Source organism: Pongo abelii, chromosome 11 (genome assembly GCF_028885655.2).
Source record: "Pongo abelii isolate AG06213 chromosome 11, NHGRI_mPonAbe1-v2.0_pri, whole genome shotgun sequence".
NCBI lineage: Eukaryota > Metazoa > Chordata > Mammalia > Primates > Hominidae > Pongo > Pongo abelii.
The window spans coordinates 144,141,478-144,154,594 of NC_071996.2; the positions used below are offsets into that span (position 1 = coordinate 144,141,478).

The window sequence follows — 13,117 nt, forward strand, 5'->3', positions numbered from 1 at the left end:
CAAAGGGGAAAGGGGATTCTCTATAGAACGTGGATTTTTCCCACAAGAGACTGCAGGGCAATTTGAAGGTATGACAAGGAAATGTATTTTGGGGATAAATATTCTTTTCTTGTCACATAATGTTACACCAGAGTCAGATTGAAAGTAAGTCATGATATATAGGGTCAAATAAAACCCATCTGGTAAGAATTTATGGTTTGTAGGACATTACTCCCTAGACCCCTTCGGTAGGAATTTGGGCAAGATTTTTAAAAAATCAGAGTTTAGTCCTAGCTGCGATCATGCCACTGCACTCCAGCCTGGGTGACAGAGCAAGATCCTGTCCCCCACCCCCACCACACCCCCCTAAACAGTAAAGAATAACACAAATAGTAAAAGTGACCCAAGCACATATAAAGACTATGCTCACTAACTGCAAAATGCATATTCTTTTCACAAATACAAAAACATTTAAAAAGTTGGCCAAAGTCCGGGTCATAAAGCAAGTCTCTAAGTTTCAAAGAACTGCAACCATACAAGGCACACAAGAATGCAGAAAATCAATAACAAAAAACTATCTAGAGCCTGAACATTAAGCAATACTCCTGTAAGATAAACCATGGGTCGAGAGGAAATCACAACAGAAATGAGAATATATTTTGAACTGAATGAAAATAATATAACCAAATTTTGGATTACAGAGCCATGCTTAGAAAGAATATATATCATTAAATATGTACATCAGATAAGAAGAAAAGTAGAATATCAATAAGTGAGAAAAGAAAAGCAAATTCTTTTTTTTTCTTTTGGAAAAAATCGATGAACTGGATAAGAAAATAGAATCAAATGGCATGCTCAACTGAGCTGAAGGCTGTTTCTTTGGGGAAAATGAATAAAATTGACACCTCCCTGGCAAGACTAGCCAGAGGAAAAACAGAGGGCACAGAAACATGAAAAGGGGCTCAGCATCACCACTCATTTAGGGAATGGCCATTTCAGGCCACAATGCAATGCCACTGCATGACTACTAGAGAGGCTAAAACTAAAGTAACAGTAACAAGACCAAGGGGTAATAAGAATTCAGAGATTCAAACCCTCGAAGCAACAGAGCAAGACCCTGTCTCTAAAAACAAACAAAAAACAATTGAGCAGTAACATAAGATGTATTGCATTGCCTTTCTCTTCTCTACAAGAAAATATTACATATGAAGAGGCAGCTAAAGATTACACAGCCAAAAAATATAGAAGAAGTTTTATAGAGGTGGATCAGGCAGTTAATAAAAAGACTATGCTTTTTCCCTGGATTCTATAATATTTATTGCATGTAGCCACTTTCTTAAATGTATAATTTATTGTAATTTTTTCTCATTCTAAATATTCACTTTGATTTTTTAAAATTATTTTTCTTTTTAAAATAAATAGAGAGAGGGTCTCACTATGTTGCCCACGCTAGTTTCAAACTCCTGAGCTCAAGCAATCCTCTTGCTTTAGCCTCCCAAAATGCTGGGATCACAGTCGTGAGCCACTGTACCCAGCCAAATATTCACTTTCAAAGAAAAAGAAAAAAAGAAGAAGAAAAAGAAAAGAAAAAAACAGCACAGCAAGAAAAAAAGTATCTCACAGCAGCCTGAGGAACGTGAGGTTGGCTAAAGTGATGAGGCCCAGAGAGACCAACAAGAGGCTTCAGTCAGGCCCCCACCCTGACCTGCAGCCAGGCCCAGGGTAATTGTTTCAAGGCCTTTTGTTTTTCCTTTCTTTACCTATAGTTTCCAGATTTGCTGGTAAGTTAACCAAAATGTTATCACAAGTTCCACAATGTGACCCTCGCCTATTGTCTTCATGTTTAGGATTAGGATTTCCGATACAAAAAACAATATCCAGTCAATAGCTCCTGTGATGTTAATGAACCAATGTAAATTCTTGGTAAATAACTTAAGAATTTCCCCTTCTTTTTTCCTTTAAAACCTCACTTGTAACTGCTGCTAATTGGAGCATCTATTCAGGGCAACTTGAATTTATTTCTTTCTGGCTGCAGTCCTCAAACCCTGCAGTCCTCAAAACTCTACTTACATTAAATTTTGCCTCAGTCTCTTCCTTTAGGTTGACAACAGCCACTTGGTTAAGCAGTCACCACATGACCCCACAGTCCCACTCCCAAGTATCTACCCAAGTGACACAGAGACCTGTGCTTCATGTTGACCTGTACAAAAATAACTAAGTGTGTATGTCTATAATGGTGTTAAATCAAGTTTAGCCTAAAGCTGCCTCCTTACATATTTCAGTTTGGCCTAAAGGTTTTTCTGCACACTGTGAACTATAACAAGTGGAGGTGTAAACTGATCATAGCCCCACACCTGTGCCAATCACTGAGCTTTGGCCAATCAAATGTAGCCACTGTTCAAACCATGTTCAAATAAGGCAAACACTGAGCTGCAACTCCAGCTGTTTCTGTACCTTGCTTCTCTTTTGTGTATTTCACCTTCCTTTTGCTGTCCATACATTTTCTTCCACCACGTGGCTGCGCTGGGGTCTCTCTGAATCTGCTGTGATTCTGGGGGCTGCCTGATTCATGAATCATTCATTGCTCAATTAAACTCCTTTAAATTTAATTTGGCTTAAGTTTTTCTTTTAACAATAGTGAGAGCTGACAACGTGCTAGCAGCCCTCGCTCGCTCTTGGCGCCTCCTCTGCCTCGGCATCCGCTCTGGCCGTGCTTGAGGGGCCTTTCAGCCTGCCGCTGTGCTGTGGGGGACCCTCTCTGGGGCTGGCCAAGGCCGGAGCCGGCTCCCTCTGCTTGCAGGGAGTTGTGGAGGGAGAGGCACAGGCGGGAACTGGGGCTGCGGGCGGCGCTCATGGGCCAGTGCGAGTTCCGGGTGGGTGCAGGCTGGGGGGGGGGGGGTGGGGGGGGGCCCACACTCAAAGCCGCCAGCCGGCGCCACCGGCCGCGGGCAGTGAGGGGCTCAGCACCTGGGCCAGAAGCTGTGGAGGGTGTGCCAGGTCCCCCAGCACTGCCAGCCCACCAGCACTGCACTCGAATTCTCCCGGGGACTCAGCTGCCTCCCCACAGGTCAGGACTGGGGACCTGCAGCACACCATGCCCGAACGCCCCCACCTCCCGCACGGCCAGAGCCTCCCCGACAGGTGCTGCCCCCTGCTCCACAGCTCCCAGTCCCATCCACCACCCAAGGGCCGAGGAGTGTGGGCGTGTGGTGCGGCACTGGCGGGCACCTCCGCTGGTGACCCTGGCGCGGGATCCACTAGGCAAAGCTAGCTGAGCTCCTGAATCTAGTGGGGGTCTTGGAGAACTTTCGTGCCTAGCTAAAGGATTGTAAATGCACCAATCAGCACTCTGTGTCTAGCTTGGGGTTTGTGGATGCACCAATCAGCACTCTGTATCTAGCTAATCTGGTGGGGACTTGGAGAAATTTTATGTCTAGCTAGAGGATTGTAAATGCATCAATCAGCACTCTGTGTCTTGCTCAGGGATTGTAAATCCACCAATCAGCACTTTGTCAAAATGGACCAATCAGCTCTCTGTAAAATGGACCAATCAGCAGGATGTGGGTGGGGTCAGATAAGGGAATAAAGGCAGGCTGCCCGAGCCAGCCAGGGGCAACCCACTTGGGTCCTCTTCCACACTGTGGAAGCTTTGTTCTTTCGCTCTTTGCAGTAAATCTTGCTGCTCACTCTTTGGGTCCGCACTGCGTTTAAGCTGCAACACTCACCACGAAGGTCTGCAGCTTCACTCCGGAGGCCAGTGAGACCACAACCCACTGGAAGGAACGAACAACTCCGGACAGGAGGAACAAACAACTCCAGACGTGCCGCCTTAAGAGCTGTAACACTCACCGCAAAGGTCTGCAGCTTCATTCCTGAAGCCAGTGAGACCACGAATCCACCGGAAGGAAGAAACTCCGAACACGTCCGAACATCAGAAGGAACAAACTCCGGACACACCATCTTTAGGAACTGTGACACGCACCACGAGGGTCCACGGCTTCATTCTTGAAGTCAGTGAGACCAAGAGCCCACCAATTCCGGACACAATGGGATTATTCATAATTGCCGAACACTGGAAACAACTCAAATGTCCTTCATCAGGGGAATAAACTATGGTAGCTCCACACAATGAAAATGTATTAAACAATAAAAGGAACAAACTCCTGGAACAAACAGATGAATCTCAAATGCATGATGCTAAGTGTCAGATGCCAGACTCAAAAGGCTGCACATTGTGTGATTTGATTGTAAACTAAAAATAAGATCCTAATCCCCCTGAACAGACTGAATGGACCCCCTCCTGGCCAAGAGGACCCCAGAAAAACCTGAAAAACTGTGTGCTTAGCCATAGCAGGAAGGGAAGTCAGACATACCTTGCTATACCCCCTCTCTTTTGGAATTTAGACACAACTGACCAGCACTAATGTTAAATAGAGACCAGAAGGCTGACAAAACAGACTCTCTATAGCAATAAGTACCCAATTATAAACAGGACCTAAAGCCATGCATGGCAAGGCCACACTTGCAGGCCATCAATCTTGCTATGTAGCATCCTTAACTTAAAACATTCCTTTGTGTTGACTCCAAGTTTTAGATAGAGCCTTTAACCAACTGCAAATTACAGAGTCCCTGAATCCACCTATAACCTGTAAGCCTCCTCTTCCAGACATCCCACCTTTTTGGACCTAACCAATGTGTGTTTGCCACGTACTGATTTAGGTCTTTGCGTTAGTTCTTGTCTCCCTTAAACACATAAGACTAATCTGACTGCCTCAGGCACACTTTCTCAGGACTCCCTGAGATTGTTTCGCTGAGCCATGGTCATGAAACTGACCCAACAGCCCCATAGACAGTTTTTAGGATAAACACAGAAATCGACCCTTCTGGTCTTAAAGCTTGAAACTTTGTTTTATGTGCTTCTTTCCTCAGGAAAGGAAGCCCAGGTCTCTCAAAAAGTATCAAAGAACTGAAACTCACCAGATCACTGCATCCAATGAGACTCCAGGCCCCTCATTCACCATGATTGCTTCCTTACCCCTCCTGAGTTCCTGTTTTCTTACCCATTGTTACATTTCTTCCCTGCTATCTAAACCCCCTAGTTCCAGTCAGTCATGGAGATGGATTTGAGACTGAGCCCCAGTCTCCTTGGCTGCAGCACCTGATTAAAGCCTTCTTTTGCAGTACTCCTGGTCTGTGACTGGCTTTCTGCAGGGTGAGCAGCAGGACCTAGACTGAACCCGTGGTGTTTCAGTAACAGATTTTTGTTCCCTGACAAGGAACACATTGCTTGTGGATCAGTTGCTGAAGGCCTGAAGTCTCAGAAGCCCTCCTAAACAGCTGCCAGCCCAATTTTGGCTGGAGATGAGAGTCTCCGTCCCTCTCTGACCTCACTGCTGCCAGCCCCAGAAGCGTTCCTGATCACCTCAGAAGCACTGTCTTTGAAATTTGACATCTGCATCAAAGGACATCACTCAAGTGAGTGTCCTTTGTGGGCCCAAACAGCAGGATCTGCTCCTCTCAACTTGGGAAATTTTTAAAGGAAATTCCATTTTCAGGTTCAGCAAGCCCAACTAACTAAGAGAGGAAAGCACCCCAACTGTTTCAGTATGGACACTCCTGAGGGCTTGTTTGTAACTGTGTGTTATGTGTGTGCCTGGGAAAGTATCTTTTCTGAGTGCCAGACAGCAGGATCAGCTCTTCTTAATTTGGGAAATTCCAAAGGAATTTTTGTGTGCAGGGTGACCAAGCCCAATCCATGAAGAGAGGAAGCACCCTGACTGTTTCAGTTGGGACACTCTTGGGGCTTCTTGCCGCAGCAGTTGGATTGTCTTTTGGTGATTGTGTGTGTGCCATGGGAAATTAAAATTCAGTAAACTGATATTTTTTTGTAATACTTTTTGGCCCCAATATTCTTTGGAATTCAGAGTTTGCTGTTCAATGGGAAAGCAAGATGAAGTTCCATGTGGCTTTTATGTTGCTTTTTTTTTTTTTTTTTTGAGACGGAGTCTCGCTCTCGCCCAGGCTGGAGTGCAAAGGCACCATCTCAGCTCACTGCAAGCTCCACCTCCCAGGTTCATACCATTCTCCTGCCTCAGCCTCCCAAGTAGCTGGGACTACAGGCGCATGCCACCATGCCTGGCTGATTTTTTGTATTTTTAGTTGAGATGGGGTTTCACCATGTTAGCCAGGATGATCTCGATCTCCTGACCTCGTGATCCGCCTGCTTCAGCCTCCCAAAGCACTGGGATTACAGGCGTGAGCCACCACGCCGGGCCTATGTTGCTGTTTTAAGCAGGGTTGGGCCAGATTAGTCTGTTTCAGGTGATGTTCTTCTGGGGTGCTGTTTGGCCTAAGTGCTCTTTGGGGTCTGGGGAGGTTTGGCCTTTAAAAATCAAACTGCTGGCCAGGCACAGTGGCTCATGCCTGTAATCCCAGCACCTTGGGAGGCCAAGGTGGGCAGATCACCTGAGGTCAGGAGTTTGAGATCAGCCTGGCCAACATGGCAAAACCCCAACTACTAAAAATACAAAAATTAGCTGGGCGTAGTGGCGTTCGCCTGTAATCCCAGCGACTCAGGAGGCTGAGGCAGGAGAATCGCTGGAACCCAGGGGGCAGAGGCTGCAGTGAGCCAAGATTGTGCCACTGCACTCCAGCCTGGATGACAGCAAGACTCCACCTCAGAAGAAAAAAAAAAGGGGGCCAGGCACAGTGGCTCTGCCTGTAATCCCAGCACTTTGGGAAGTCAAGGCAGGTGGATTACAAGGTCAGGAGTTCAAGACTAGCCTGGCCAAGAGGGCAAAACCCCATCTCTACTAAAAATACAAAAATCAGCCAGGCGTGGTGGCAGGCACCTGTAATCCCAGCTACTCTGGAGGCCGAGGCAGAGAATCACTTGCACCTGGGAGGTGGAGGTTGCAGTGAGCTGATACCGCGCCACTGCACTCCAGCCTGGGCGACAGAGCGAGACTCCGTCTCAAGAAAAAAAAAAAAAAAATTCAAACTGCCATGGAAACTGCTTTACCCAAAATTTTGGTCCACAGCCTTCACTGGATTACCTATTGAGACTAACAAAGTTCAGCCATGTAAACAAATTTGTAGACTGGTGAGTTTGTATTGCTATCTCACGGCTAGAGTTCCAAGGTAAAAGCAATTGAATGTGTGTGTGTGTGTGTACATGTCTAGATGTATTTATATATATATATATATATATATACATTTATTATGTTATATGTTGAGTCTACCGAGTTGGTTTGTAAATGAAAGAGCACTCAAAAATTAAGTAAATAAGTCCAAGCAATTTTCAACACATAAATTAATTTATGAATTGAAATTAAGTAAATTATATAATTAAGTAAATTGTTTACTTAATTTTCAATTTCATTAATTAAGCAAGTAAGTCCAAGCAGTTTTCACGAGATTTAAGTAAATCTTCTGTGGGGAAAAGAGAGAGAGATCAGATTGTTACTGCGTCTGTGTAGAAAGAAGTAGACATAGGAGACTCCATTTTGTTCTGTACTAAGAGAAATTCTTCTGCCTTGAGATGCTATTAATCTGTAACCTTACCCCCAACCCTGTGCTCCCTGAAAGATGTGCTGTGTCAACTCAGGGTTAAATGGATTAAGGGCTGTGCAAGATGTGCTTTGTTAAACAGATGCTTGAAGGCAGCATGCTCGTTAAGAATCATCACCACTCCCTCATCTCAAGTACCCAGGGACACAAACACTGCAGAAGGCCACAGGGACCTCTGCCTAGGAAACCCAGATATTGTCCAGGGTTTCTCCCCATGTGATAGTCTGAAATATGGCCTCATGGGAAGGGAAAGACCTGACCGTCACCCAGCCCGACACCTGTAAAGGGTCTGTGCTGAGGAGGATTAGTAAAAGAGGAAGGAACGCCTCTTTGCAGTTGAGACAAGAGGAAGGCATCTGTCTCCTGCCCGTCCCTGGGCAATGGAATGTCTCAGTATAAAACCCCATTGTATATTCCATCTACTGAGATAGGGGAAAAACCGCCTTAGGGCTGGAAGTGGGACATGAGGGCAGCAATACTGCTCTTTAAGGCATTGAGATGTTTATGTGTATGCATATCTAAAGCACAGCATTTAATTCTTTACCTTGTTCATGATGCAGAGACTTTTGTTCACGTGTTTATCTGCTGACCTCCTCTTCACTATTATCCTGTGACCCTGCCACATCCCCCTCTCCGAGAAACACCCAATAATGATCAGTAAATACTAAGGGAACTCAGAGGCCTGTGGGATCCTCCGTATGCTGAACGCCGGTCCCCTGGGCCCCCTTTTTTCTTTCTCTATACTTTGTGTCTCTTTCTTTTCCAAGTCTCTCACTCCACCTAATGAGAAACACCCACAGGTGTGGAGGGGCAACCCACCCCTTCAATCTTCACTAAACAAACTGGCTTTGAAATTATAGGTAAAATAGACTGGGCACGGTGGCTCACGCCTGTAATCCCAGCACTTTGGGAGGCCGAGACGGGCAGATCACAAGGTCAGGAGATTGAGATCATCCTGGGTAACACAGTGAAACCCCATCTCTACTAAAAATACAAAAAAAAAAAATTAGCCGGGTGTGGTGGCAAGCACCTGTAGTCCCAGCTACTCGGGAGGGTGAGGCAGGAGAATGGCATGAACCTGGGAAGCGGAGCTTGCAGTGAGCCGAGATTGTGCCACCACACTCCAGCCTGGGCGATAAGAGCGAGACTCTGTCTCAAAAAAAAAAACAAAAAAAAAAGAAAGAAATTATAGGTAAAATAAAAATAGAAATGTCTTCAGAATTGTCAGCATGTATTTTTATCTGGGTTTTATATTTGTCTTTGCTAGATATTTTGAGATATCAGGGTTTGGGACAGAAGGTTATAAAACTATAAACTCAGCCAAAACAAAATTATCTTCTGTGAATTTTTTTATAAGTACGACTAATTTAATGTTGTTACTTTAATGAAAGCAGCTGAATCTTCTGAGTTATTGGTGAAAATACCCATCCAGTTAACTTTAAGTTTCTTATTTAGATGAATACGTAATATTCACAGGTTATAAAATGGTTAACAAGGAAATAAATGATACATAAATAATCTAGATAAACTGCTAAAAATAAAATGTATTTATATACATTATATAAGTGCTATAGGTGAACTTTTTGTGTAATTTAAAACTTTACAATTATTTTTGATGTTCATTAGACACCTAAGTCATTTCCAATTAAGAAAAGGTTATGGTATGGGGAAATATGTTTCTAAATATTGTGGAACTGTTCTCATCTATAAAATGCTAATATCTGATAGTTTGGGACTTCTTGCTTCCTAGGGTTTCACTAAAATGTAAGGTTACTAAGAATAAAAATTATAGTTAATTATAATTCTGTATATAAAATATACCAAAGAAGATGTGCTCTTAGTGAGAAAAAGAATAATTTTGTCCAACTCAGAAGTTATCTAAAGGTTAATTCAAATTATAGACTTAAAAGGTTATTTATGAAACAAAGTAGAAAGGAACCAGTGGGAGAGAGATGTGAAGAAAGTTACGAATATGAAGATATATATTTGTTAAGGAAGGTTATAAAGAAAAAATAATAATTTTTCACAAGAAAGAAATCTTGTACAGTAAATTTTTGTCCTATAATGATTGGTTACTTAAAAAAGAAAAGAAAATTTAGGACAAAACAGGAAGTCCAAGCATATCACAGATGGTCTGTGTAAAGCATATGTAGTTTTTTCCTGTTTCTCTGTGTGTCTATCTTCATGCACATGCAGAGAAAATAGAAAGCTGAAAAAGTTTAGATAGTAAAATATTCTTTAAAACCTGACAGAACATTGGAGAAGTTTGGCTAATTAACATTGCTCATGATGAGTTCATGTCCTTTGTAGGGACATGGATGAAATTGGAAATCATCATTCTCAGTAAACTATCGCAAGGACAAAAAACCAAACACCGCATATTCTCACTCATAGGTGAGAACTGAACAATGAGAACACATGGACACAGGAAGGGGAACATCACACTCTGGGGACTGTTGTGGGGTGGGGGGAGGCGGGAGGGATAGCTTTAGGAGATATACCTAATGCTAAATGACGAGTTAATGGGTGCAGCACACCAGCATGGCACATGTATACATATGTAACTAACCTGCACATTGTGCACATGTACCCTAAAACTTAAAAGTTTGATAATAATAAAATAAATTTAAAAAAATAAAATAACAATTATTTTAAAAAAAGAAAAAAAAATTGCTCAAAGTTAAAGGTCTTACTCTTGATGAAGGTAAATTAAGAAACATTGTCATTGAATACATTAGCAGTTTAGTAATTCTTTTTTTTTTTTTTTTTTTTTTTTTTTTTTTTTTTTTTTTTGTCTCTGTTGCCCAGGCTGGAGTGCAGTGGTGCAATCTCGGCTCACTGCAACCTCCACCTCCCAGGTTCATGCCATCCTCCTGCCTCAGCCTCCTAGGTAGCTGGGACTACAGGCGCCCGCCACCATGCCCGGCTAATTATTTTGTATTTTTTTTTTAGTAATGACAAGGTTTCACCGTGTTATCCACGATGGTCTCGATCTCCTGACCTCCTGACCCACCCACCTCGACCTCCCAAAGTGCCAGGATTACCGGCGTGAGCCACTGCGCCTGGCCAGCAATTCTTTTTTTAATAGAGTTAAGCATGAAGCCAGATTTAACATGGAGCCAAATATCACGTAAATGCCTGCATTGCTTTGTTTCACACTGTATTTGTGCTTCTGCATAGATAGCACTAGCACTAAGGTACTTACTGGTCATGTGCCTGAAGTGAATTTCTTAATTGCACAAAATGTATAGTGGTGTTGGTGGCCTTAAAGACATTAATTTGTGTACAAGGAACAAAATATTATGTGTTATTTTAGGCTCTGGGTAATACTGTAGCATGTAGCATCCACGGTCAACTGATAACTGAGTAGGAGAAAGATTTGGGATTGGTATCCTGTTTACTTGTTTTTGCTTTTCATTTTCAGTTATTTGCTCTTTGTTCTCCTTTGTGTTTTACTTATATATACATATATATAAAACCACTGATACTTTTTAGTTTTTTAATGGAAGGCTTGTATTTTGTTCGGTGAATAGTCACTTTATTTCCTATGTATTTCTAACAAGTCATCATTTGTTCTGTTTATCTAGAATTCCTAAACTACCTTTGTCAAGCCTGCAAAAATTGATAGAGCACACCAGCCAATTAAAATGTAGTTGGTTTTGCTTACCTCAAATAATCTAGAGAAGACTTATTTTTACAAGTTCTGAGCAGAAATAGTACACTATTTTGTTACTTGAAAAAGTAGGTGAGAATAAAAATGTTTAAATGGTGTTTATTTCCAAGGTCATTCAATTCAATCAATTTGAGTTGGTTTCCAATCTTTCCTTTAGGTAATGAGAAAAAAAACTGTGATGTGGGTACAAAGTTTTAATGCTTAGGAAAGATTGGCCTTGTCCTTAAAGAAATTATATTATTTGGGATTTTTCTCAAACTAATTTAGTTGTGTTTACCATTATTAAAACTAAGTGACATTCACTTGGATTAAGTAATGATAATAAAAATGTGAGAGTTTCTAGTGATTTTTGATCCTAAGCCATTTATCACTGATGGGCCTTCATGTGTGTACTCGCAACAAAGTATGCACAAGTGTTGCACTGGTTTGAAGATTTTAGTGGTGAAAGTTACCTCATCAGTTGTCAGTACTGTATCTAGAAACCAATCTTGTAAATGTGTGATGATACCCTTTTAAAATAGCTGAAAAGAAGTTATACAAAACTTTCAGAACAATGTATTAAGATGGGTGTGCTTGTTCTTACTTTGTCGCTGTTTTGTTGTATAATATTTAAGTGAAAGGAGATTAAAAGAAAGGAAATTAATATTGAATTTACAAAATTTATGTTTGTGTTTACCATCATTTTAACCCATTTCTCATTTAGGAAAAAAAAAGTGCAGCTCGCTGCCAACACTCATTTAATTTTACATAAACATGCTCTTTGAGGCTGAAGCACATCTGATTTTCAATGTAAAAATAAAATAAAAAAACTCTTCTTAGGGTTATTTCTAAATGGAACTTGTCTCTAATCCTAATGTATATGATGTCACATTAGGATTAGAGATGAGTATTCTTGGGGCAAACAGTAAATGGGTTAAATGATGGAAAGAAAAGTTAGTTGTCTTACTTTGGTAAGTTTAGCATAGGACTTACCACACTTTGATGTTTTCGGTCACAGTTCTGTCCTTAGAGTGCTAGCAACTAGACATATGCAGTGAGCAACCTAACTCTTTAATACAGTGGTTTAAAGTGCTGCAGGCAGTAACTCAAACACCCAATCACAGTGTTTTAATTTGTAACATATTAGAGAGAATGATAGGACTTTCTGCAGTATAAATATCCTATTGAGTAATCCTTATGCTATTAACTTACAGGGCATTGAATCCTGGGTCTGAAGAAGGCACCAATCCCTGCTACATCTTTATAGTATTGACACCAGTTGAAGCCTCATCCTCAGACCCAGGAGAAGGAGACAATCAAAATGAACTGCTTTCGTGAGACACAGGGCCAGAATTAAAACTGTTCAATCCCTCTAGGCCCAGGGACTATTGCAGAAGCGGTGGGTACATGAGATTTTAAGGGCTGATTTTGAGGAATAATATTAGTTGAGAGTTTTTCTATAAATTAAACATTAGTATCAAAAGTGCACTAATGCAAGACCAGTGTCTGGGTCCATGTGTCAGAATAACATGGTTTCCTAGGAGCACTGATCTGGTCTTTAATAGAAAATTGTTGGCCAGGCACAGTGGCTCACGCCTGTAATCCCAGCACTTTGGGAGGCTGAGGTGGCCGGATCACAAGGTCAGGAGATCGAGACCATCCTGGCTAACACAGTGAAACCCCGTCTCTACTAAAAATACAAAAAAATTATCTGGGCGTGGTGGCAGGCACTTGTAGTCCCAGCTACTCGGGAGGCTGAGGCAGGAGAATGGCGTGAACCTGGGAGGCGGAGCTTGCAGTGAGCCGAGATCACGCCACTCACTCCAGCCTGGGCAACAGAGTGAGACTCCATCACAAAAAAAAAAAAAAAAAAAAAAAGAAAGAAAATTGTGAAAGGTTATAAAAAGTATATAGAAA

At 42.1% G+C, this 13,117-nt stretch overlaps 1 protein-coding gene across 19 annotated transcripts in view; it reads right to left on the reverse strand.

Annotated features, from left to right (window-relative positions):
* ANKMY1 (ankyrin repeat and MYND domain containing 1) overlaps positions 1-13,117 on the reverse strand; it is a 100,365-nt gene that overhangs the window by 75,964 nt on the left and 11,284 nt on the right. Inside the window, exon 1 of one of the 19 annotated variants that reach the window (XM_054550120.1) lies at positions 3,829-5,955. The exons of the other annotated variants lie outside the window; for them this stretch is intronic. Within the exon in view, the coding sequence (XP_054406095.1) occupies positions 3,829-3,939 (111 nt within the window). The 5' untranslated portion in view covers positions 3,940-5,955. Of the gene's footprint in view, positions 1-3,828; positions 5,956-13,117 lie in introns of those variants that run through there. 19 annotated transcript variants of the gene reach the window in all.